At 34.5% G+C, this 25,225-nt stretch overlaps 3 protein-coding genes across 8 annotated transcripts in view; 1 reads left to right on the forward strand and 2 right to left on the reverse strand.

Annotated features, from left to right (window-relative positions):
• Positions 1–3,298, reverse strand: part of LOC116767973 (tumor necrosis factor alpha-induced protein 8-like protein) — a 29,099-nt gene extending 25,801 nt beyond the window's left edge. Inside the window, exon 1 of one of the 2 annotated variants that reach the window (XM_032658576.2) lies at positions 2,944–3,298. In XM_032658576.2, the coding sequence (XP_032514467.1) occupies positions 2,944–3,025 (82 nt within the window). In that variant the 5' untranslated portion in view covers positions 3,026–3,298. The remainder of the gene's footprint in view (positions 1–2,943) is intronic. The other variant, XM_061523485.1, reaches the window with a different exon arrangement.
• A 682-nt stretch (positions 3,299–3,980) lies between these two features.
• On the forward strand, positions 3,981–18,783 carry LOC116768262 (OTU domain-containing protein 7B-like). Of its 5 annotated transcripts, none has more exons than XM_061523517.1 (9): positions 3,981–4,168; positions 11,380–11,438; positions 13,966–14,088; positions 14,603–14,753; positions 15,359–15,609; positions 15,779–16,020; positions 16,376–16,581; positions 16,691–17,128; positions 17,380–18,783. In XM_061523517.1, the coding sequence occupies exons 2-9, from the start codon at positions 11,396–11,398 to the stop codon at positions 17,669–17,671; spliced, it is 1,746 nt and encodes a 581-aa protein (XP_061379501.1). In that variant the 5' UTR covers positions 3,981–4,168; positions 11,380–11,395; the 3' UTR covers positions 17,672–18,783. The 5 variants fall into 5 exon arrangements, with proteins under 5 accessions (XP_061379501.1, XP_032514840.1, XP_061379503.1 ...); XM_032658949.2 differs by having other exon boundaries at positions 3,982–4,168; positions 14,591–14,753; XM_061523519.1 differs by lacking the exon at positions 11,380–11,438 and having other exon boundaries at positions 3,982–4,168; positions 14,591–14,753.
• On the reverse strand, positions 18,477–25,048 carry LOC116768261 (mucin-5AC-like). Its single transcript, XM_032658946.2, has 8 exons — positions 24,869–25,048; positions 23,874–24,794; positions 23,648–23,749; positions 23,333–23,404; positions 22,806–22,909; positions 22,255–22,310; positions 20,924–21,011; positions 18,477–20,460 (listed from the first exon to the last, which is right to left on the reverse strand). The coding sequence occupies exons 1-8, from the start codon at positions 24,953–24,955 to the stop codon at positions 19,074–19,076; spliced, it is 2,817 nt and encodes a 938-aa protein (XP_032514837.2). The 5' UTR covers positions 24,956–25,048; the 3' UTR covers positions 18,477–19,073.
• Between the last annotated feature and the right edge of the window lie 177 nt (positions 25,049–25,225).

Genomic DNA, 25,225 nt, shown 5'->3' on the forward strand with positions numbered 1-25,225 from the left:
ATGGAATGGCAGAATTAATTTATATGATTCTATTTATATAACTAACAATAATACCGCTTTACATAACGTGAGTGAATATCCGTTAAAGTAAGATATAATTTAAGGACTATTATTACTTTTTTTATCGACATGACATTGACAGATAGGGTTGCTTCCTGTTATTTAAGCGCCCCGTCGCGTCGTCCGATTCATACATTGAACAATGACTATTCACACTTTTTAAAGATAGCGTTCATAATAACTCAGCAAGTTAAACCTATTATATTATTCCAAATTGAATTCTTATATGAAATGAAATATGTACTATATAAGTAAACGGTTGGTATATTCAAAAATGACAACCCTTGTTATATTATTAAAATTTGTTATGTAAAGACAATGTCAAAAATTGAAAACTTTCAAATAGTGCTACCATAAAGCGTGATGAATATTTAAAAAAAATCTACGTAAGTTTGTATCGCTATGCGCTGAAAATATTGTGAAAGGTAAGTTTTAATTATGCAAATGTTTTTAAAAAGTCAATGCTACGTTGAACAAAAACATTACTTCCATTTTTATTCTTTGTTTCATTTATTATTTTTTTTCTTAATTAAATCTTGATATTGCAACAGATTACAAAAATATAGCCATAAAAAGTTCTCTTTCAGCCTTAATAACGGCTCAAAGGAGCTTTTCGGTGTCACTAGTAATCTTCTTTCTGCGTTTTATTCAATATTATAAAGAAACACGTTCGTTTTGTTCGTCTTGAATTCACCCTATTACATAATAAAGTAAAAACTACAAGGGTGACAGCCGTTAGCCAACAGCTGTTAACCCACCTGCCGCCGGCTGCGTCTTAATAATTTAATACCGACGCCATCTTGTTATTAACGTCTTAAGTTCAGGAATTGTATATGAATATGTCACTTAATTGCACTTGCTTACAAGTATAGCCTGTCCCATATATATATAATTTAATAAACTCTGTAAAAGTATGCATTGAATATGATTTATTCATGTAATATTCGTATTATTTTTTTAATGAAATACAATCAAGGAATTCCGATCACAAGGTCTTAACCTTCGGAATCCATTCATTCATCACAACGTTTGTTCTGTTCATAATAACAGACGGCGGCATTATTATATGGAAAAATAAATAACATTACTTTCAATGGAAAATAAATCTAATATATATGATTTTTATTAAAAAATATATATATGCCCGTTATATACCGGTTAAATAATCTGTCGGGTGTAAATTATTGTAATCAAAAAAGAGTAATGTAATATGATATTGTCTACTTTTATTATTGTATTATATAATATGGGTATAATCTAGGGAAAATCACGGGGTCATAATCTGTGTACTTTGGGGGGAAGCTATTACGATTTACGACTGAGTAAATAAATTTAAGATTTGATCTCAACTTATGAAGGAGTTACGTAATAACGGAGTATATATATTTTTTAAGTATACGAAACTAAAACGTCCAAGAATGAGAATATTCATTTAATATATTGCAAATATAATATTATTGAACATTTGAAAGACTTGTATATCTTAAAATTATAGTTATAATGTAAGGTAAATCTAAATTTTATATTATATTATACAAAGTTTCTGTATCCATTACACATAACAAGTTTTGAAATATTTAATATACAAAGAGATAATCCAATTAAAAGAGTACTAGGGGTTCATAAGTGGTTTGGTGTAAATATTAAAGATGTAAACACGCTTTACTTCACGTTGTTTATGTCTTACGGCTTCGGAATGCAAAACATTTCTTGAAACGTGTCCATTAAAAGACATTTTTCGATTGGATTTTATTATTAAATGACATTTAAAATATTTAGGTATTTATGTTTCAGAAGGATTGTTTTAGTAAAAAAATTATTAAAAACATAGCATTATATGTATCGGTATTATAAATATAAAATTTTAAAGTTTCAGATCGCATTGAAACTTATATTATCTGTGTGAAGTACGGAAGTTTCATGGCCGCGTCCTTGAAGATGTTTTGAGGCGTGACAAAGTCGAAATCGATTTATATTTAATATAAAAACATATGAGTTCGTAACAAATATATAAAGCTCCTAAATAATTATCCAATATATTTTATGTATTCAAACGAAATGATATAAATTTACGTACTTATATCTCAATTTACGTACTTCATATACGTAATAAAGAAAAATAGAATTGAAGTGATTTTTAGGCAGTGTTATAGAAATTAAGTGCTAAATACATAATTGCTTATTATTTCTTTTTCATTATCTGGAATTAACTGTAATTGAATCATCAATTTGAGTATATATATTATTAATAACGTATTATTAATAGACATACTCTTCTGTCATTTAGTTCTTAAAATAATTACTACAGGCATTAGTCATTGCCGGATGAAGCTAAGTGCTAAGTGAACCTATTGAGCTGAAATATCAAAGCAACGAGATAATGCTTGAAACTTTAATATGAGTAATAACTGAATTAGGACGTGTGCTGTGTTTAGACCGGAAGTGGTATACGATTCGTCATAATATCGTTATATAGAACATACAAACGTTTATGGTTAATATGTACAAACTAAGCTTCATTTGATATTAATTAAAATTAATCGGCCGTATATAGTCTGACTGTCGCGGTCCATTAATTATTAACATCTGCTCAAACGTTAGTTTAAAACACCATCACTAATTAACTTAAATTAAACCAGCAAAGCCGTTTTATACTTGAGTTTTTTTTTTGCCTTTAACGAACACGCAACATTTAAATGATTAATCTTCTTGTGAGCAATAATTTAATATTAGCATTATTTATAACAAAAATGTTATAGAGTATTTACTAGGTATAATTGTAAATAAATTTATATAAAATGTTACACATAATATTCTTATATAATTAAATATATTTTTTTATAAAAATAAATATGACGATATTATATTTAAAATATTACATACATGAACTGGAGACATGACACTCATTTAGAACACACTGGTAAATTATCCAGGACTCAAGTTCAATCATAGTAGATGCTGTCATTATTAATGAAATACACAAATGTCAATAATACTGAAAATCCCAACACTAATGCCTTTCACTGCACTCGTATTAAATTCACAATATTTTTTTTTAATAATTTTAATTCATATAGTTCTGTGGACCGTAAACATGCGATGCCTACTCAATGTTTTGATACCGCCCACGTAGGTCAGTAGCTTAGCTTAGTAATATTACGATTTGATTAGACTCTCTCGCTAGTTGTGCTCTTGAAACACTAGAGTATTTCTGAGCCAACCGCCCAGCCGGAATCGGATATGTTAGGTATTGCCAGACTAATAAATTACATAATGTCTTTAATAGAAATGTCAGATTGGACATATGGATAATTGCCTTTATCTGTATTGCGATTTTATTATTCATTAAATTCACTCACAGCAATTACTTTAGAGAAATATTTATCTTTCATTAGGAGCTTAAAAGATATTGTGTTTTGCTTTAAACAACAGAAAACCAATTAATTACAATTTGAATGACAAAATTAAAATTAAAAAACCGCCATGGTTCAGTGTTTTATCATTAAACATGATTATATTTTAAGAAAACAACATTGATTAAATCTAATACGTTTTATCAAAATGAGAATAGGTACTTTTTTAATTTTATATAATATATTTTTATGTAAAATAGTAATATTAAAAACATCTAAATAATTTAATCATAAAAATTAATTTAATATAACTTTATGCATAATTTGTTTTCAACTCATATTTGATTAATGTTGTTGCAAGAATGATAGTACTTGCAAGTTTGTCATCCAATCGGGAAATTAACTGTTAAGAAATGATTCTTATTCATTAATTCTTTATTTTATGTTATATATTTTTAATTTAATTATTTGAAGCATTTCTAGCAACAAATAATTTTACTCTGAGAAGAAGAGAGTAAAGTTATATTTTTCGCAACACCTGTACGTCATTGTAAATGACATCTGTCATTTCAAGTACTCTATGGTTTTTACAAGTGTTTCGTCCGTGTCGTAGAAAGTGTTCTATTTGTAAATATTGTTAAATTGTAAATACGGAGAGCGTACTTTAATTTTACACAAGTTACTTGTTTTAAATATATAAGTGGAATTGTTTATGGATACAGATCAACTTAACTGAGGAGTATAAGCCCTTAAAGGTAAAAAAGTTTATCTTGCGCACTTATTTTATACCACCTGCTAGCCTATTTTGGCTGTATACAAATAAGGAAGAGCATTTTTTTACTACCATTTGGCGTTACTTTGTCGCAAAATCTATAAAATAAAGAGATTTCCGCTTAACCTTGAGCGGGTATAGGTGTGCCATCCTAAAAATCGACATTGGATAGCTACATCTGTCGCTTTTATTACACTGACCTTCGTGTAAATGGAAAACATCTACCTTCCGTATTCTAAATGCATTGTCTGAATTTATTACCGTTGAACGATTAAGAAACCTAGACGATATTTAGAATAATAACTTAAAAGCATTCTCCACTAAGTAAATTTTAATTTTAATGTCTAATTTAATTTCGTTTAATAAATTTAAATTACTGACAAATATACATATATATACATAAACATAAATATATATATATATATATATATATATTATTTTTGTTATTATTTAATGACCTGTTTGGAATAACAATGCCAATTGGAATTTGATTACCCGACGAAATATCAAAATGATAACAATTAACAAAAAAATGTGATCACATTTTCATATAAAATAATTTTACTTAAAAAATATATATAATTTAAACAGTTCTTTATTGTATTTTCTATTACTGTTATATAAAATGTTAAAATGCTTATCTCTTCTAACATTCCATTTCAATAGAAACAATATAAAAGTAATAAAGAATAATGCGCTGATAACAATAGTATTGCTAACAGAAGTTTTTCAGATCGTTGCAAAATGTGTACGATATAAACAATAGAAATAAATTGAAAATACTTCGATAAATAATTTATTTCACTTACAATTTATAGTCAAATAAAAGTTTTTTAATAGGATTATAAATAAAAATGTGTGTTGAAACTCAAAATACTAAGGAATTTAAGATTCCTTGCACTACAATCTCATTAATTATATTATTTTTATCATTTTTTAATACAAGCAGCGGGATGTAATAAGTTTCACATTTGTATGTTTGTTTGTCCGTCCGTGCCATTGTAGTTCTCAAACAGATCGACAGTTTTTTATGTGGTTGTTTTCATTTGATGAGAGATTTCTTGTGGTGGGTTAGAGGATCGGCTTCCCAAAACAATGTTAGGTATTTATGCTATAAGATTACTTTATTAAGAACTTGACTCGAGCCTGTGAAATTGTGTGCTTAGAATTAAGGCATTGAGCATTTTTTATTTTAACAAATTTTCTTATCATTGAACACCTTAATTGTATTTGGGTAATATAATGACAACACTGAGTTTGGTCAAATTTACCATTAATTTAGACTTAACTTTTGAAGAGAAATGACTATATTTTTTTTAATTTATTTATTTTAATAGGTCTTATATATAAATCATTTGATGTGATGTGTTATCTGACATTCAAAATATTTTTTTTTTATATATAATTGTCTATAATAATGCTAATCAGCATTTAATCTTGTACTAACTATTAATTCCCTTCACATTGAACATGTAATGTCTCTGTTAGAATTTTTTTTATCAAAATTGACTTAGCTTATTTATTACTAAATAATTTACTAAACAGGCTATGATAGGAAAATAACTTATATATGTACCTCTAAACATATATATATGTATATAACATATGACTCCCAATTTTCTAGATCTTTCACAGTACTATTAAAGAAAAATTAACAAAATATAACTTTTAAATTACATATTTTTTAAATCTGCAATTTGTTTATCATCTTAAAAATATATATTACTTAGAAAATATTTTTATATAAAAGAAAGTTGTTTTAGTAACGCTATATATACCACAGGAACGTCTGTACGGGTTTGTATGAAAATAAGTCGGGAGGTAGTTTAGAACCGGGACACACATGGCATCACATTCGATACAAAAAAAAACTTAATAAAATCCAGAACCCGCGTATTTACTGCCAGTAAGGTTGAACAGATTTTTACTTTTGAAGTTGAAACTAAAGTCGCGGGCAAAAACTAGTATCAAAAGTATAATATAACAAAAAAATACTAGGTATGTGTTATTTTCGTAACAATAGTTGTAATTTTAAACCACGTGTGAATCATTATTAAGTATGTGTGATGGGTGTCATTAACGTGGGGTATGCAAACAGTCATTGTTTCAGTACCGACTGTAATCAAATAGGTTTTATGTTATTAAAAACATTATAATATTATCATAAATCATATTTGATTTTTTTTTTTTTTTGTCAATTCAAAATACTCTGTGGGTATAGGATTATTCTGTGGCTGTCTTGTTTTTGATACGATTTTATTTATATAAAAACCATATATTCGGATTACTAGTTACTACGAGTTATTTGAGTCGTGGTTGCCTGGAGGTTAAAGGCCCGCCTCTCATACGTGAGGGCGTGGGTTCGAAACCTGGCAAGTACCAATGTGATCTTTTCCGAATTATATGTATTTTCTAAGAGTATTTAGACACCACTGACGGACGGTGAAGGAAAACATCGTGAGGAAACCTGGTCTTATAATTTCAAATTATAAGATTGAAATCGCCAACCCGTCATGAGCAAGCGTGGTGATTAATGCTCTAACCTTCTCCATGTGAGAAGAGGCCTTTGCTCAGCAGTGGGTTCCTATAAGCTGATGATGATGATGACGAGTTATTTTATTATTTCAAAATTGCGTACACCCGACGTTTCGGTTACTTTGCAGCAACCGTGATCACGGGCAGGCGAGATGAAAGCGTCGACACCCAGTAATAAAAAAACGCTCAATAACCAAACACTCATTTCCATTTCTTTATTATTTTTCTTGTAATTTAAATATATCTACAAATTTAATTGCACTTTAAATTCTTTTGTTAGAAACGATTCCATTTTTGATTATTTTAAGTTAAAAGCTCTTAACAATAAAGTTGATTTCATAAAAAAAAAATATATTATTCACATGAAAAATAGATTAATCACATCAAACACGACCCAAAAAATTTCGGGGTCATAAATTACGCTGAATAAATTATACTATGTACAGGTCACAAAAAAAAACTTTTTTCATCGTTGACGTATAAATGTCAACAAAGTTATTTTTTATATACTAATATAAATATATTCTTTAGAGTTAAGTCAATGGTATGACTAAAATAAATCTATATATGTAGCACATATAAAATAATTGAAACATATTTTCCTAACCCTCATTACTTAGTCTACATTACCTTATAAGAACGTACACGCTATTTATGTACATTAAATTAGTTAAATTAATTATAAATATAAAGTTTTTTTTTTATTCCCTTAGAAAATAAGGTGAAAACGAAATTAAGGTTTTCGGATACTATCTGATTTTTTATTATTTTTTAAGTACATAATCCCGACGTATCAAATTGATCACGGTTCCCGTAAAGGGGTTAATAAAGTTATTCTGTCTACCGCCCACTTTGATAGTGAATTATTTTGTAGTGCCCCATTTTTCGCCCACTGAAACCTTATCCCAGCTAAATAAAATTACATATCACAACACCCCCGTTTTTTTCTGGGACTCTTACCGCCCTCCTTAAGCCTGCATCGCCCACAATGGGGGGTTATCACCCACTTTGATAAAGGCTGTAAAGGAACCGAAACGTCGGGATTATGGAGTAAAAAAAGCTTAGTGTAATTTAAATGAGTACACGCGAAATCTTAAATATCGTTAAATAAGGACAAACATCTCTCCGATTTATCTGAATGATTTCTTTAGTACTTTGAGAACCCAGACATTGTTTGTGAGTTTGTTTTTTTAATATAAATTAATTTTAATTAATAAAAGCCTTATCATACAGTTGAAGCTAATGAGTCACAAGGATATTTTTTTATTCAGAGATAAAAACGACATGAAGCACAAGTGATGAACAATTTTATGCACTTATTACGAACTAAAAATATAGAAACTAGCTATTGACCGCGACTTAGCTCGGGCGGACGTCGGAATTAAACTAAGAGAGATGTGTATGTATGTATGTATGTTTAGACAAGATACGGTAATCAATCCGCTGCTATAGCCACGAGTCACGACATCATACACAACACAGCTGCCTTGATCCGACGGCAGTTATATAGATTTTCAGGAGACATTTGGCTTACATTTTATTCTATGTCTAAACTACATTAAAACCAATTTAGTACTTTCCGGGTGAAAGGGCAATATCATCCGTACATTCTCACATTATTTCGCATTTATAGTAGATGTTTCTGAATAACTTTCAAGAGTTACCTGTTTATTCATTTACAACTGTCAAATAATAATGAAAAATAAAATATTAAATTTCAGATAAGATACCTTTAGATAAATCGTGATTCACATAAAATACATTGCATAATATTTAGTTAGTATATTAGAAATAACTCATAGCTTATTTATAACTTTCATAGTTTTATAAATATTTGATACTATCTCAATCCCGCGACGTCGTTCGAGTGGTTACATTTAAAAACAAAGTTTTCAGTGACGCGTAACGTTTATAAATAAGTATAGTTGTTTGTTTAAACTGCGATAAGTTTATCAAGTGAAGTTATTTATAATGGTTGTGTCAGAAATAAGAATTTTTAATATTATTGGAATATATACATTAGTTTCGCTGTTATGATCTTACAACTCTATGAACAAGTTGGTGGTAGAGACTAGTATGGTTAAGTTACTACAGCTCGAACATGGGCTGGCTCTACCGGCGAAGTACCACCCTCTCACAGAAGATAGGTGAAGTAGTCTTTAAAAGCTGCGTTTTGAGAGAGCCAGTTGCCCTTTGCTTTTTCCACCCTTTCCTATTTCGGGATGTTGATGTATGCAATAGCCTTCCGTCCTGCTTCAGCCTAAGGCTGTTTTGAGGTGTTGAGCGTTTTTCATTGGCATGTCCAAGAAGACCCAGCAACTCCGGGTCGGATCGGGGGCAACTCCGTAGCCTGTGCCAGCGACGCACAAAACTGGACTCTCAGTTCAAAACAAAGTCTAAGCTCTTTGACAGGATGGTTATTGGACCATCAGCATCCTTTCACCTTCCCTTCACCTCAAGGCCGGCAACGCTTCAACATCACCACGTTGCAGATGTCCATCGTCGACGGCAATTAATTCCCATCAAGTAGACCATCCGCTCGTTTGAAACCTTTACCATAAAAAGAGTGTGTTCCGTTACACTGCATACGAAGCGCTAACAGTTTTTTATTCACATATCTTCATTATAGTATTAACGTAGGTTATTCAATGAGAAACGAGACACACTTTGTAGTATAATGTAAACTTGTACTAAGCATACAGGGTGTCCCAAAGTGACCACGTCCCAGTGACACAGGATATAGAGGAGCTCGAGGACTATCAGAAAATTGAAAATTTGACCTCAGTAATAATATCACGGTTTTCGAGATATTCGCACTTTTTTAATTTTTTTAAAAATCTCTACCTTGTGACGGATTTTCTGCTATTGTTGCCTGGAATAGCTTCGGATTGTAATTTTTTTTTATTGTTCTGACATTGTCATTATCTCCACTTCATTTTTATTAACTGAATTATTAACAACAAATAAAAACAGTAAATCGTGAACGTATTGTTTAATCTGATTCACTGAATTCAATTTAAATTACATATTTGAATATTCTTAACCCAAAACCTTTTTCTGGAATAAGAATAAAAAAAATCTTCATGAATTCTTTTAGATATAAATAAAAAATATATATTAATATTCTCTTGCATTCTAGTATTATATAAAATGTGTGTATGTGGGTGTGTGTGTCTTGATCAAAGTATGTAGAATGCTGTCATTCCAAACTACGCTTTGCCGAAATAACACTAGCTGCAGTCATGGGTTACACTTTCTTTTCAGTTCATTGACCTCATTATGATTTTTTAGGAAGCAGAAACCATTAAAGTTTTCCAATTCTTTGCTTCTATATTTATATTATCATAACATCAATATTTTAAGCGAAAAGTTCCTGACCGATTTCAAAAGAATAACGTGCTGAGCTTGGAAATTAATACAGTCGAAGTGTATATAGTTATTTTTACAGACATATGTGTGTGTATAATGTATTATATATACATTAAATAATTTAAAATAAACACACACACACACATGGTAGTGATGGGACTATAACACATTATATATATGACACATCATACATCAATGTGTTTTGTCACTGAATTCAATATATAATTGTTCCTAACTTTGACATTGGCAAAATATTATAGTTTGTAAAATTACAAAACATCAAACACTATTTTCCTCGTGTTGTAATTGTGATTTTTCAAAGTACCTAATAACACTTCAGTATCCACATTAGTTTTTTTAGTATAAAGCAAAAGTTTTTTTATTTCTCTTATATTTACCATCGATAAAATACTTCACACGAATTTGACTTTGAAACGGACTTTGAACCCCTACCCCCGTCCTTGTCACAGGTTGTCACATTTTTATAACCCCCTCCCCTCCTGGTGTGACGTCACACATTTTGTTTTATTTATGCATATATATAGAAATAATCGAGAGAAAACAGCTATTGTAATTTTTTTCTTACTTTTTATTAAATAATAACCTAGATAATATCAACATAAAGTCAAGCACTTCATAAAACCTATTTAGATCCTTATCTCATAGCGAGAATGCTAAATTATTAATAAATATAGATACTGTTCGTAAAAATTCTAAATATTCAATTCTTTGCGTTTTAGTATTTTAAATTTTAATATGTGACGTCATAAAACTATTGACCCCCCCCCGATGCCCCTTGTCACAAGATGTCACTTCGGTGATACCCTCCCTCCCCATTAACGTGTGACGTACTTTATGGATGGCCCTCTGAAATTTTAAGATTTTCGAGTATTTTATTTTGATCAACGTAAGTTTCGTAACCTAACTTACATAAGAAAATGATGAAAACCTCTTGAGAACTGTAGGCAATCTTACGAAGTGATATTTATAAAGAATGTTTTGTAAGAGTTATATAATATATATATATTTACTAGCTTCCCGTCCATGCTTCGCACGGGCTTACATAAGATTTTTTTCATATTCTTACCTTATAGTTTAAAAATTATTCTAACAATAAATACCGCCTGTGCTATCAGGATGAATGTAGCCTTCTAATGGTGAAAGAATTTCTCAAATCTTCACAGTACTTTTTGAGTTTATACATTACAAACATACACACAAAAAAAACATCCTCCATATAATATTAGTACATGTATTATGTATGAATAAATACAGTTTCTTTTGCTCCAGGCTTATTCCAGTCATCATGGTTATGGAAGCGAATCCCATTAATGAAAAACGAACAGATGGTAAGATATATATATATATATATATAGTAAGCATTACATATGTCACACACAACACTTAGTGGTTTTTCATCGTAAATTTTCATGAACATCCTCATTTCGTGTATTTACCTATAAAAAAATCTATATTCATGTAATCAGTTCAAAACATTATATTATTATCCGACAATTAGTATTAATACGAGGGTTCACGATATGAAGAATATGAATTCGTTCTGAATAGACTGCGGACACTTTCGCGTGACTTCGTTCTAAGAATTAATAAAGTTTAATCAAAATCGACAAACCAAGACGTGGACTAACGTCTAATATACCCGAATACACGAAAAACATCACGCTCCTATTTAAAAATCGGTCAATAGCTGGACTTAAAACAATCGGAATTATAAAACAAAAAATATTTTTATAATACATTCAACAATACTAAATGAGATTAAAGCCATTTGGAGGTTGTAATACATGTGTGGAGCCTTGGATTTACTTATTAATGCTGGTCATTTAATTGGCTTGGATACTTGTAAACCTCTTGTCAGTCGGAGACAGTTAGTTTTAGTGCAATCGGTTTAATAAACATGTTAATTTTATTAATTAAACCATGAGACTGAAGATCTGAAATATTTAATACAACTAACGTATGAGGAATTTTTTATTATAATTTTTTAGTTACATTATTGAAAACTAATTATATTTAGCAAAACCAAACAAGAAACATGAAATAAAGTACATTTAATACGAGATCATAAAATCTCCATGTCTCAAAAAAGTAATATTTTACACGCAATTTTAGGACTACATATAATCGCACTTAGGATTTGACACAGTTTAAAAGAAAAGTATGGAATTAACCAACTGCGTGTTTAATTTATACTCTGTGTGACGCTATTTATACGAAATACATGACTTATATGTTTCATTGATAAATCATCCCACATGGATCAAGGCACGTGAAGGGAAAAGCAGGAACAAATATCGTCTATTCGTTTCACTGAGTACCTGCTCTACTGTTACGAGATATTCCCTTGCGAATTGCATGTAATCGCAGATAATTACTATATAATAAATATATATCTATATGTTTTCCACTAATATATATTCAGTAGTTTTTACGTATGAGTAACAAATATCCACACACACACATATATATATATATATATATGTGTGTGTGTGTGTGTGTAATCTAGATCGGTCGTTCAGCGTTACCATGTGCATGATAACGTTTAAGTGACTAATAGTTTTTTTTTAAACAGCGTTTATTTTCTTTGTTCTATTTAAAGTCCAACGACTCCCCGTTTGTCATCTGCGTTATATTAATTCGTTAAAATATATATCAAAAGATATGAGAAGCGATAAACATAATGTTATATAAATTTGTTTGTTTGTCCATTTGAATTTATTATTAAAAAAAAATAACTAATAATTCTTTTACATAATTTATGTTGAACAAATTTTTTAATGGAATCTTATCTAAGAATATTCGCGAGTATTGATTTAAATATGAATTTTCATCTCGTCTGTCCGTGATCACGTTGCTGTTGTTGCTGTCGTCGTTGCTGCAAGTAACCGAAACGTCGGGAGTGTGTTGAAAATAATCAAAAAATTTGCATATCATTAACATATCAATTAGCAAATTGTTTAAGATTTTTAACAATAAACATTCATTTTCTTTATATCCGGCTATATTTGGAGTGCCTCTCAAATAGTTCTGAAGAAAATTTAAATTGATACATAATATAATAAAAATATTAATTAATTATCTCGAACAAACTGTAATACTAATTGATTTTATTTAAAATACTATTTCGTCATCGTTCCATGATATAATACTGTGAAATATTTTTATGTCTTTGACAATATTAAGTGAGATTTAATTACACACAAGTCAAGTGTAACAATTAATATGATATAAATTTACTTTAGAATTAATTGAAATTCTTGCTCGTAAAACCTTAACGAGATCTAAGACTTGCCCCAGTATTCATATAAATAAAACGATTATTTTTCGCTTTATTTTATTATTTGAAAACTACATACTCCCGACTTTTCGGTTACTTCCAACTACCACTAAGTAGTACTAAGAAAATATTAGTTTTACTCTCCGTGGGACCTTATCTGTTTCTCCAATACAACTATGAGTATATCGTGACCCATTCTGAAATCATATATGGAACATTCCGTTTCGTACAAACTAAATCTTGGCTATAAGACAGGAGAAAGACGTGGCGGTTGTAAAAATATCTTAATACCAAAATTACTTGTGACTCATGATGTATGCTATATACCATTCTAAAGTGGTTGCACCGTGGGTGGGAGCGTTCATAATATAAACGATTACGTTTTGTTACGTTACTGGAGTGCAAGTCGACACTATCACACAGATTATAACCAACTTATAAATAATAAAAAAAAAACAAAAGAGTATTCAGCAAAAAGTATTTAATATTTCTCTTTTTATACTGCATGTTTCATTTCATTGTTTTGTTTGAGAGTTAAGTTATTAGGTTAAGATGAGATCCTAAAGATTTTTTTCTAGATCGCGTCCACGCTATACGCACGCGAGCTGGTGGGGATGTGATTCCAGAACGTTCCGTGGGAACCTTGGACCTAAATATGTCATTCACACCATCGAATCTAGTCTTGACCCCGGCACCTGAATGTAAGTCTATAAGCCTCGCTGTAGGGATCTAATGTAATATTTATATATATATATATTATTATTAGTATAAATTTCATATGACACGTGAAAATCCCTTGTGTATTTCGTTTTGATTCTATCAATCCAGCCACTGAAATGGGAGCACGTATACATTTTCCCAACCTAGAAATAATCCCACGTGATTATATTTATAGAACGAGTGAATTGAATATTACGTTTCTGTTTGATTTACTTTGTATGGAAGTATATTCAACAATCAGTTCAGTTGAGCAAAATGTATTCATAAGTCATGCTACTCAACAGTAATACCAAATTAGGTTTGTCTGAGCTTTGAAATTAATGAACGAAGGGAATATACTAAGAACACGATATAACTAATCTTAAAATTAAAATAACTTTCATTTTTCTAATATTATATTAGATAAAATATCTGCAAAAATAGATTATCCCAAGCAATAAGCAATACGAGAGGCTTCCGATACAATTATTAATGTTTGAGCAGTGTCAACCCTAGGTCGGAAGCTGTCCCGTGGCATATCAAGAGCCACGGACAACGAGGGTCTGGTCTGGGCCTTGAGAAGCAACACTGAACCTCAACCGAATACCTTATCATCAGACCATATACTGTTATTGCCAGATATATCCGTCTACCCCCCAGATTTTAGGTAAGTTGATTTTATCATGACTTTATTGACATCCATATTATTCTGGCAACACTTCAAAATACTAACATCATGACTAATTTTAGTAAACATAAAAAACGTCTTCATTGTAGGACGAAAACGGAGCCAAATTATTCTCTTGTCACCTTTCCAGAAACTTTATGTTTATTTTGGTATTTCTGTATCGGATTCATCTGGAAGATGACGCTTCATGATGAATAGAATATCACCAAATAAGCAATGTCATCGTTGTATAATAAACTAGAAGTAAAAATGTACCTCGGAATCAGACCACAGTAGGCCATTGAAATAAATTTTCAGTCTACCTTAGGTTACACGAGTCATGACATTGATTTTGTATCGCTCAACGCCGCGCCCAAAACGACTCGGTCAATGAACTCCACAGAAAACCCTTTGATATTCGGACAATTTATGGCATTATGGGCTGCTACGCCATTTCATCATATTCGACCTTGAGAATAAACAATGCGTAGCGTATAAAGTAACGTGCAACTTTGTTTCAATGGGCGTTAGAATATTTTGTTCGGTAACGAGAAATAATTAAGATTCAACAATATAGTGATAGACATGTTTTCAATTTTGTTTAGAATATTCATCGAAAAAGATCTCCTAGAGACAGCGACTCTAGTCACGTTAGAGTCTGCTAATATACTCAACTGGTGGCGCCACGGTCGCGTTCCGGGCGCCCCACGGTTGCTGCCCCTGGCAACTTCCGGGGACGGCAACTGTCTCCCGCACGCGGCGTCGCTCGCAGCATATGGCTTCCATGACAGATTACTGGCTTTAAGGACCAAAGTCCAAGCTCTGCTCTCTGGAGAATGTGGCGATGTACTTACTAGTGAGTGACTATTTAGGAGGCATTAACGTTTACATTTGTATTAATTACCAAAATACTTTGCTGATACTAGAAAAACATAATTAAATAATTAATGACTAGAAATGAAAATATTACTCCATTGGTTCTAGTACTTCGTTAGTCTTTTTTAAACTAGCGATATTAATAACAGAGGCTATAAAACGTCGATGGCGCTGGTCGGAGAGCATCTCGCTTAGGACAGCAGGGTTGTCACCGTCGGAGGCGGAATGGGAGCGCGAGTGGCAGGACTCTATAGTGGCGGCGTCGGCTGAGCCTAGGCCGCACCAACCCTCAGCAGCTCCGCACTACGCCGGCTTGGAGCAGCTACACGTGTTCGCATTGGCCCACGTCATGAAACGACCGGTTATCGTGTTCGCGGACGTCGCGTTGAGAGTAAGTCATAAAACACGCGTGATGGAATATAGACAAAAAAGGTGAAGGTGTAGAGCCTAGCTGGTCAAATTACTGCAGCCCGAACATGGCCCTCTCACAGAAGATAGGTGAAGTAGTCTTTAATGGCTGCGTTTCGTCCGATACATGAGAGAGTCGGTTGCCCTCTCCCTTTTTCCCACCCATTCCTCTCCCTTTTCCACAATCAAGGTCGGCAAAGCATCCGCATAACTTTGTTTCCCAGAAGATGTTTGAAAAATATACCTTTCTAATTTTATAACCGTCAAAAAATCTTCAATTAAGGTTATATTTTGAATGTTAGTGTGATTGTTGATTATCCTAAATTTAAACATTCCAGGATTTCAGAGGCGATCCGATAGCCCCTATTCCATTCGGTGGTATATACCTGCCCTTGGAACTGCAACCGGAAGTGTGCAGTAAAGCGCCGATACTGCTGGCTTACGACGCCGGTCACTTCTCAGCGCTAGTACCGTGCGAGCCTCTTCCCACAGACGGCGCTAGAGTACCCTTGGAAGACCGCATCGGAAACCCAATGCCTATACGGTATAAATTTATAACTCCTATCACTCGTCATAAAACATTAGAAGCCAAGAAACTGATGAAAAGTAAATAAATATCTTGAAAAAATTAATGAATAGTACTTTTTTTGCAGATTCAACGTAGACCCGGGCGAGGACTTCCGATGGGACGTTGAACCGGAACAGAAGACTATCAACAACCTGCTCCCAGATGAATACCAACGGTCGGCCATGTTGTCCGCTTATTTGGACTTGGAGAGAGTCGAATGTCTATCTCAGGGTCAACCGTCGGAGGAGCTGAGGAGGTCCCTCGACGCTTTGTCCACTAAGAGTTCCAAGCAGTTGAACTCCGTCGCCAAACAATTTGGCAGCATCGGGAGGTCAATGAGCAGCAAGTTGAAGAGCTTCGGATCTATGGCCAAGTTAACGAAGACCGGAAGCCAGTCGAACCCGGAAGACGGTCTGATGCGGCGGCAGTCCACTTGCGAAGTACTGTGCTGTAGGGTCCTAGCGGCTAGAGCGCCCGTACAGGAAGAGATGGTCAAGAATTACCTGAATGAAGCTTGGATCGGGTATGTGGCTCTGTGCATACAAATTGTAACTGAACGCAATATTTTATAGCAAAATGTAAAATAAAGATAAATTTTTGATCTCTATTATGTACATTATTTAAGTACTTGTTGGTTTAAAAACCAAATTAATATTAATATAAAAAAATCTATCATATTTTGCATCTAGTAGTTCATACATAAGTGTAGCTACCTTCCTACCCTCATTATCACATGTACAACATACAAAGACATCATAGCAATATTAATTACAGATACACAGCGGAAATGAATAGGAAAGAAGAATGCCAGGCTCCAGCGAAGCCTCGCTATGGCACCGGTCGGTCGCAGTTCTACGCGGAAGCTGATAGGAACGCTCATGAGAACGCTAGAACATTGACCACTAAGTCCGCGAAACCGGCCCAAGATCGAACCTTGTACCTCTCCAAATCCACTTTCTACGACGACCGCCCTCCTTCCCCCAAACCCTGCAAGGCCCCGCTCTGTATGTACTACGGCAGCCCCGAAAATAACGACTACTGTTCTCGTTGCAGCAAACTCCAATGAGCTGGAGTTTGATCAGTTTCGATACAGTCCAGGGGCGATTTCACCGGTGACAAAATATATTTCTGCTATGACCTTACCTTCAGCGTAGCTTATACGGTTTTAATACAACCTTAGAATTCGTCACATATTATTAAAAGTCCAATACATATGTTTTAAATAAGTCTCGGACTAAGTGACCGGTGAAATTGACCTTAAGATTTGATTGATGTTTTATATTTTAATTCAGCACCCCTCAAGTACTCTAACAACCCCGCTACACTGCTGTACAGGTCATTTGACCGACTGTATCGAATCCTAACTTCTAAACTCCTAGTATTACTAATACATAAGTATTTTTATAACAGAATAATTATTTGTTTAGGTTATATTTTTTTATAGAACAGATAAAAAATTTGTAATGTTCAAAATCAGGACTATTTTGTGAAATGTATTTTACGATAAGAGCGACCCGCAGTACAACAGTGTGGAAATAGAGAAAAAAAAAAACTATTTTTTTAAAGGATCTTCCATTGTAAAAATGATATTATGAAACAGGTTGAATTAGTTCTTAAACTATTGAAATATAGATAAAAAATGTTACGTCGGTATATTTTTTATTACAGATGACAATGTTTGTAAAAGCTTTATAGATATGAGCCAAATGCGATCGTCAAGTGCCAAGGACGTTTGGAACGTGCGAAAGTATTAAGGCCTTATACTTAAATTGTTACTATGTTACTGTAAGTGTTTACGTAGGTTTATATATTTACCTAAGAGTATATAGTTGTTTAGTTGACGTTCGATCGTTTTGTTTTTGGACTCAGGGTAACGCTTGGTAATATATTTTTATATCAAAGAGCTTGGAGTCTCACTCCGTCCTAACATCAAAAACAATTAGATGTTCTAGTCTCGTTAATGTTTAGGTTATTCGTTAACATAAGGTTTTATTTTGTTACAAAAATCGCATAAACCTAACTCCCACCATTTTTTTTATTCCGTCATTATGTTTCAATGTTCTGCGAAGTGAGATCACGTGACATAAGTGTTGGACATTTATATATAATAAAATATATGTTGGGACTATACCTGTCTGGTCATATCATGTTTTGTAGAACTATAAACGGTTACACGATTTAAGTCTTTTATTTACACAGACTATATTAACATATTTATATTTAGATACATTCCGATACATTTCATAAATGTAATAAAATATTAAAGCAGTCTTAAAATATACAGTTTACAGTTTCCTGGCACGATCCTAGCTGCTGTGGTCGTTGCGGGTAGTATATAAATTTACACTTATACTACACTGTATTGTTCGTTTCGTCACGGGCGCACATGTTGTCGGTGTTTAACCGAGGAAAATGTCAAAACCCAACTGTCAGGATTCAGGTAGATCCGTATCGATGATCTCCAAATCTCAACTGTCCTGCCAATAGTTGTAATTGGCAGGCGGAGGGACCGGCATTGGAGGAACGTTGTTGGAACTGTATGGAGAGCCTTGAGGTGATCCGTACCGCGCTCTGAACCACGGCCTGCTCGTGTATTGGTACTGGTTGCTGGCGTATGCCGCCAGATTCTGTCCTGTAGCATTCGGATACGGGTTCTGTCCGTTCTGATTCGGATATCCCAGGTTCGGTATGCTGGGATACGTCTGGTTAGGCGCTGGCGTTGAAGACGGCGAGAAGTTCGCTTGCGAGGTGTTCGATATCGTAGTGTATTGGCTGGTTTGATTGGATCCGTTCGTGGGATAACTCGGCGGCGCCGTAGCTTGGTTGCTGTAGGTTGTGTTGCTTCCGTTTTGTGTATAATTCTGCTGGTTGACGGTTTGGTTGCTGGCCGTGTATGTGCCTGATTGTGTCGTACTTCCGTCTGATGAGAAATTCTGCTGTCCGTTATTCTGTACCGGCGTGGTACCTGATATGGCGTAATTGTTTTCTTGGGACGATGACGAAATGTAATTAGTTTGGTTGCTGCCTCCGTTTGTTGAATCCGATTCCGCGGCTGGTGTTTGACCGTTGCCGTTGGTGGGTGCTGGGTTCGTAGCTTGATTTGTGGGCATCGTGTACTGGACGTTCTGGTTAGAAGCTGGCATTGTGATCGCTCCGGAGTTAGCTTGCATGACGTATTGAGGCGGCATGCCCGCGTACTGAGAGGTCGGTGTGATGAAACTAGACTGTTGTGGAACTATCTGATGTACCGGTGGAGGTTGTGAGACTGGTATAGTTTGTGTGTTCGTCATAGGCGAAGCCGACGGCGGGGCTTGTACTATAGGTATGGTCCCGGAAACCGCTAAGTTAGAGTTAGCCAACTGCTGCCCAGCCAAAGCTGCGTTCAATTGTTGGGCTGAGAGTTGCGCGTTCAGGTTTATGCCTTGCATGTACTGCGAATTGGCTTGCATGTTCATTGGCATCAAAGGCATGTTGTATTGCACTCCACCCGGCATGCCGAGTTGATTTGGTTGCATGACCGTTACGTTTTGTCCCGGTTGTAGAACTTGTTGGCTGATCAAACCCGGCGGGAGTCCTCCTTGGACGAGATTCGGATGATTCGTTGGTATCATGTACACTTGGCTGTTGGGTTGACCTATCACGGTCGGCATTTGACTTATGTTCAGCGGATTCTGCAGCACGGTCATGCCCTGAGGCACAGTTATCATTTGCAGGTTCTGTGCTGTGTTCTGTATCTTATTAGTGGTCAGCTCTTGTTTCTGTCCGTCTTTGCTCGTCTGTATCTGTATGGCGTTCCTGTCGATCTGCTTAATGTACATTCCGCTGCCATCTTGAGCTACGGAAGATGCTGAAACGCTGTGAAACGAAACGATAGCAGAGTTTTTACATTGTAACGATATTGAATGGGGGCCATCCATAAAGTACGTCACACGTTAATGGGTTGGGAGGGTATCGCTTAAGTTACATCGTGTGACAAGTTGGGGGGGGAGGTTCAATAGTTTTGTGACGTCACATATTAAATACTAAAACCCAAAGGTTGGATGTGAAAAGATAATTTAAAAATAATTTTCGGTTTTGAAATGTTGGACTTTATGTTGATTTTATTAGATCATTATTTAATAAAAATAAGTTAAAAAATTAAAATAGCTGTTTCCTCTCCATTATTTTTAAATAGAAACATAATTTTAAACAACGCGTGAGGGCACATCGGGAAGGGTTATAAAAAGGTGACAAGGGCCGATGGAGGGGTTCAAAAGTCCTAAAATTCGTGTGAACTACTCTATGAATGGCCCCATAAGAAATCGAAGATGCAACTCACTTCGTCTGTTGGCCTGAAGAAACGTGGATGATGGTGCCGTGGGCTGGGTTTATTTTCATCCCCATGCTGACAATAGTGTTGTCTCTAGCTACGGGAACATTCAAAGTTTTTAATCTAATTAAATTGTACGCTTCGCATGATATTTACGCTTCGTCTCGCTATACGCATGTAAATTTAATGGTAGGGTTTATACGCATGAAAAAAAAAATTAATGCTGCCGGCTTAATATTCTCACTGGGGGTCCTTGATAAGTCGCAATCTGTAAAGATAGCATGCGTCTAATCGAAAACTATTTAGCGATCGATTATTTCAGGATGACTTATGAATAAATACACCAGCTTTGTGTTTTAACGCGACCAAATACTGATGAGAACTCTTTGCGCTCACATCCCCAGACTAAAATGTTCCTGTGCGAGCTGAACAGAAAGGCCGGTAAGCTATGCGATAAGCATTCAGTTACAATACTTCATGGTCCTGAAACTACTAAAATCGTTTTCCTGCAACATGCAATGAAAGTCATTTATTCGTCGATTAGTAATTTCGGTGACAAAGTTTAAGATAGTCCTGAACTTTGTAAAGTAACGCCTGAAAACTGTCCTACAAAAAAAAAAAAAGTTGTCTTCTAGATAAGAATAGCTGCTTTGAAGGACTGCGTTCCCGAAGTCTATGGTAGTATTTCTGGAATTACGGCATTATCGAAGCAAATTAAAATTAAGGAGTTTGCTTATTTCACCCGACTTTTGAAACTGCTTGCAGAAAAAAAAAACATTGTAGATAAAAAAAAACATTTTCAGGAGTTAGGAAACGGCTAACGAAAATCGCTCGATTACTCTTCCCAAGACTGCAGTCTCCTTTCGCTATGAGAATATCTGGAAATATGTTAGCCACGAACAATTCTTGTTTGTATAAGCCAGTACAAAATTACGCCCAAGCTTATGCCTTAATGAATGACGATTTTGTTTCTACGCAAACGCAAAAAAAGCCTTTATATTCGTGTAATTTTACGCTGCAGAGTAAAAAATGTGCATGCCCATACACCAAACACGAAAGCAAAAATAAATCTGAAATATTTCCTGCACAGAAACCGCTTCCGGTAATCACGAACAATATTCTGCAATGAAAGAATTAAACAACGAAAATACAAATGTACTACGCGGCTCGCTTTAAAACTTAAAGTTAAGGCTGTGTTGAATTTATATTCGGGACCACTTCGAAACAATGAGACGCGAGAATTGATCTTCTAGGATTCCTTCATAAATGTTAAGATATTGATTTTTTTAGACGAATTCCAAGTGGTTCCGGATATAATTCTTTAATTCATTCTTATATACCTGCAGTCCACGAGCGGGAATCTCTCGACGACGTCTTGTCTTGGCTTACATGCGACCTGCGGTTTTATTTGATTCATTAAAACATCCGATCAAATATATAAATGTCGTTACTAAGCGAGCTTAATGTCAATAGTAGGGGACCAATTAATAGTAGGGGAGACGAAAAACTGCGAACTTGGCACACGGTATTACGATGAGCATCATTAGCGCCCACTACACGCTAATAGCTTCGATAATTTGATCACCGCGAGGGGCTAAAATATGTGAAATTTTGGAAAATCTCTATTTATTGTATGGAAAACCAAGGAAGATTAGGATTATATGGAACGACAGAGAAAAATAAAGTGAAGTCAGCTCGACCAAACATCGTGCCACACTCTACCATACGAATAGTGTAGTGGGCGCGCAAAAGGAACTCATACCTGGAAGACACGTTGGTACAATGCTGAAGATCTTTATACTATTCGGTAATTCTGTGGACTAGCCCTAATTGTGATTCTGATATTAATATCTGAAATGATAACTTATTAATTCAGTCAGTCTCCACTCACCCGGCCGGCGCTATAGGACGTAATTGCAATTGACTCGGAGTGCCATCGGACAATCTCTTCTGTCCTCTTGATTCTTGACCAGAATTTTTAGTCGGCGTTGAACTCTGAAATATATAAAAAAAAAATCATTCCAGAAAAAACTGGCAGCGAACCAACTACCAAATTAGAATGTAGAAAAAAATGATGGGTTAGGGCAACTTATGAGAAAAACGGCTTGAAGTAAAGCGTTCGGAAAGAAATACATCTACTTTAGAGTAAATTTTAGGTGTAGGAGGAAATTAATCATGCTTTTAAAAGCTTGTTTTGGGATTTTCATCCAAACGAGTAGGAAAAGGCGTTTCATTAACAACTTCATTAAAGTCAACTCGCGTAAGAAATCAGACAACGTTACGTATTACGCGAATTGTCTTTAAAAAAGTTTAATTTAATGAAAAAAAAATATATATTAAAGAAAAGCAAACAATAACACGATGGGATGAAAGTAATTATTAGTGTAAACGAAATGATAATATATTTCATTTGCTCACAGATATGATTTGTGGCGAAGATGCTTGGCCAGTTGATATTATATTTATTAATGAGGCACTGCTCACTATTGGCTGTTAAAAAACGTTCAATATTACAAATTTAAAACCATCAAACAATTCCATTTATGAAAAATATTAAAAATTTACAAACTCCTGTAAGAACACACGTTTCGGAACATAACCCAGCTAGACTGTCATTTACATATACCAGCTAATGTTGGTAACCTAAAATGTCGCCTTGGGGAAGTCCCAAACAATATTTACGAATAGTCTAGTCGAAGTATTGTAACAGACTGTATGAGATGAAGTTCCTACCTTCTGATTGAACTGCATTATAGTACCAGTGGTTTGTAATTGTTGTAGCTGTAGTGCGGATAGAGGGAGTGATGTCTGTTGGAAGCTGTTTGCTGGTGCGATCTACGCGGGACATGAATTAAATAATTTTAAATCATTATTAACTTACAATATACTCGACAGGACTACGTCCTTATGAAAACACATTCATATCAAAATTACAGGCAGAAACTGAAAACCGGCTTACTGATACAAATTGCTGTGGTTGAAGATTGGCTAATCCGGTCTGGTTTGATGTTAAATCTTGCAGTTGTTGGTATGGTATTAACATTGTTTGGGATCCCGGAACCGTCCATTGCATTGTCTCAGCTCCTTGGATATGGTATTTGACTTCCTTATCACCCTTCTCCGTGTATAGAATCTTCTGTGATGAATTTGTGCTTTGTGCTGCACACACCACTGGAGTTGATGTCGCTGAACTGACTGTGGTTGTGTCAGCACCAGTCAAAGTCGCTTGAGGGAAGGAGAGACCGTTCGGCAATAACATCGACATTGAAGATGGGACTCCACTAAGCCTCAATTGAGTTACCGGCTGCATATTAGATATATCAACTATCTGTGTTCCAAAATTTGGTTGTTGGATTGTATTCAGCTGTTGAGCTATTGGCAGTGATGTGAAGTTTGTATTGGAGACTTGCATTCCGGGCTGAACAATAGGTATGAGCTGCCCGCTCTCTTGATTGAGGACATATTGTTGTTGAGGCAGAAGTTGTAGCACTGTGGGTTGACGGACAGTCATCAGGGGTGTGGAAGCTGGTGCTACACTCACTACGGGAGGTACCACTTGTTGGGTAGATGTGGTTAACGTGGTTGGATTGGATAGAGCGACCGATACTATAGGTGCGGGCACAGGAGGAGGTGCAGCGGTTGTTGTTAGCGCTGGTGGTGGAACATTAAGCGCAGGCGGCGGTCCACCTGCCTGCGCTGCGCTCCACTGAGCCAATTCGGCCCGTATTGTCTCTATAAGATTTTGCGCCAAAGACCTAGCCGCAGCTAAAGCCTCCGAACGCGTGTGGTGCAAGGCAAGATGCAATGGTTCAAACTTATCACTTTTCAACACAGCGACCACACCAGTCTCGGATCTTATATACTCCAAATTGGTTCCATTCTGAAAATAAGCCACCATATCAAGTTTAAAGAATATTTTTTTATAACATATCATTTGAAGATAGTAATGCTTACAGGTCCGAGTATCCGTGATTTTATATCAAATGCGGCAGGCGCATTATCCAAGCCTATGAAAACTTTTTCCATAAGGCCTCCGGACATTATTTATCAAAAGAATACACTATTATCAAATATATTTAGGTGATTCTTGATGAATGCATCTTTTCCTAAAAGCGCAGAGACAGTGTTTTGAGTTTTGACATTAGCAACAACCGTTCAAAAACTTTAGAAGAACGAAATTACTTATACACCTTGTATTGCATTAAAATATTTAATATTAACTAAAATTATAAAAAATTAATATAAGAATTGTAATAATGATGCTTTTTTATATGCCTCGATTAAAAGTAACCTTCATTATACGTTACAAAG

Source organism: Danaus plexippus, chromosome 19, assembly GCF_018135715.1.
Source record: "Danaus plexippus chromosome 19, MEX_DaPlex, whole genome shotgun sequence".
NCBI classification, from domain to species: Eukaryota; Metazoa; Arthropoda; class Insecta; order Lepidoptera; family Nymphalidae; genus Danaus; species Danaus plexippus.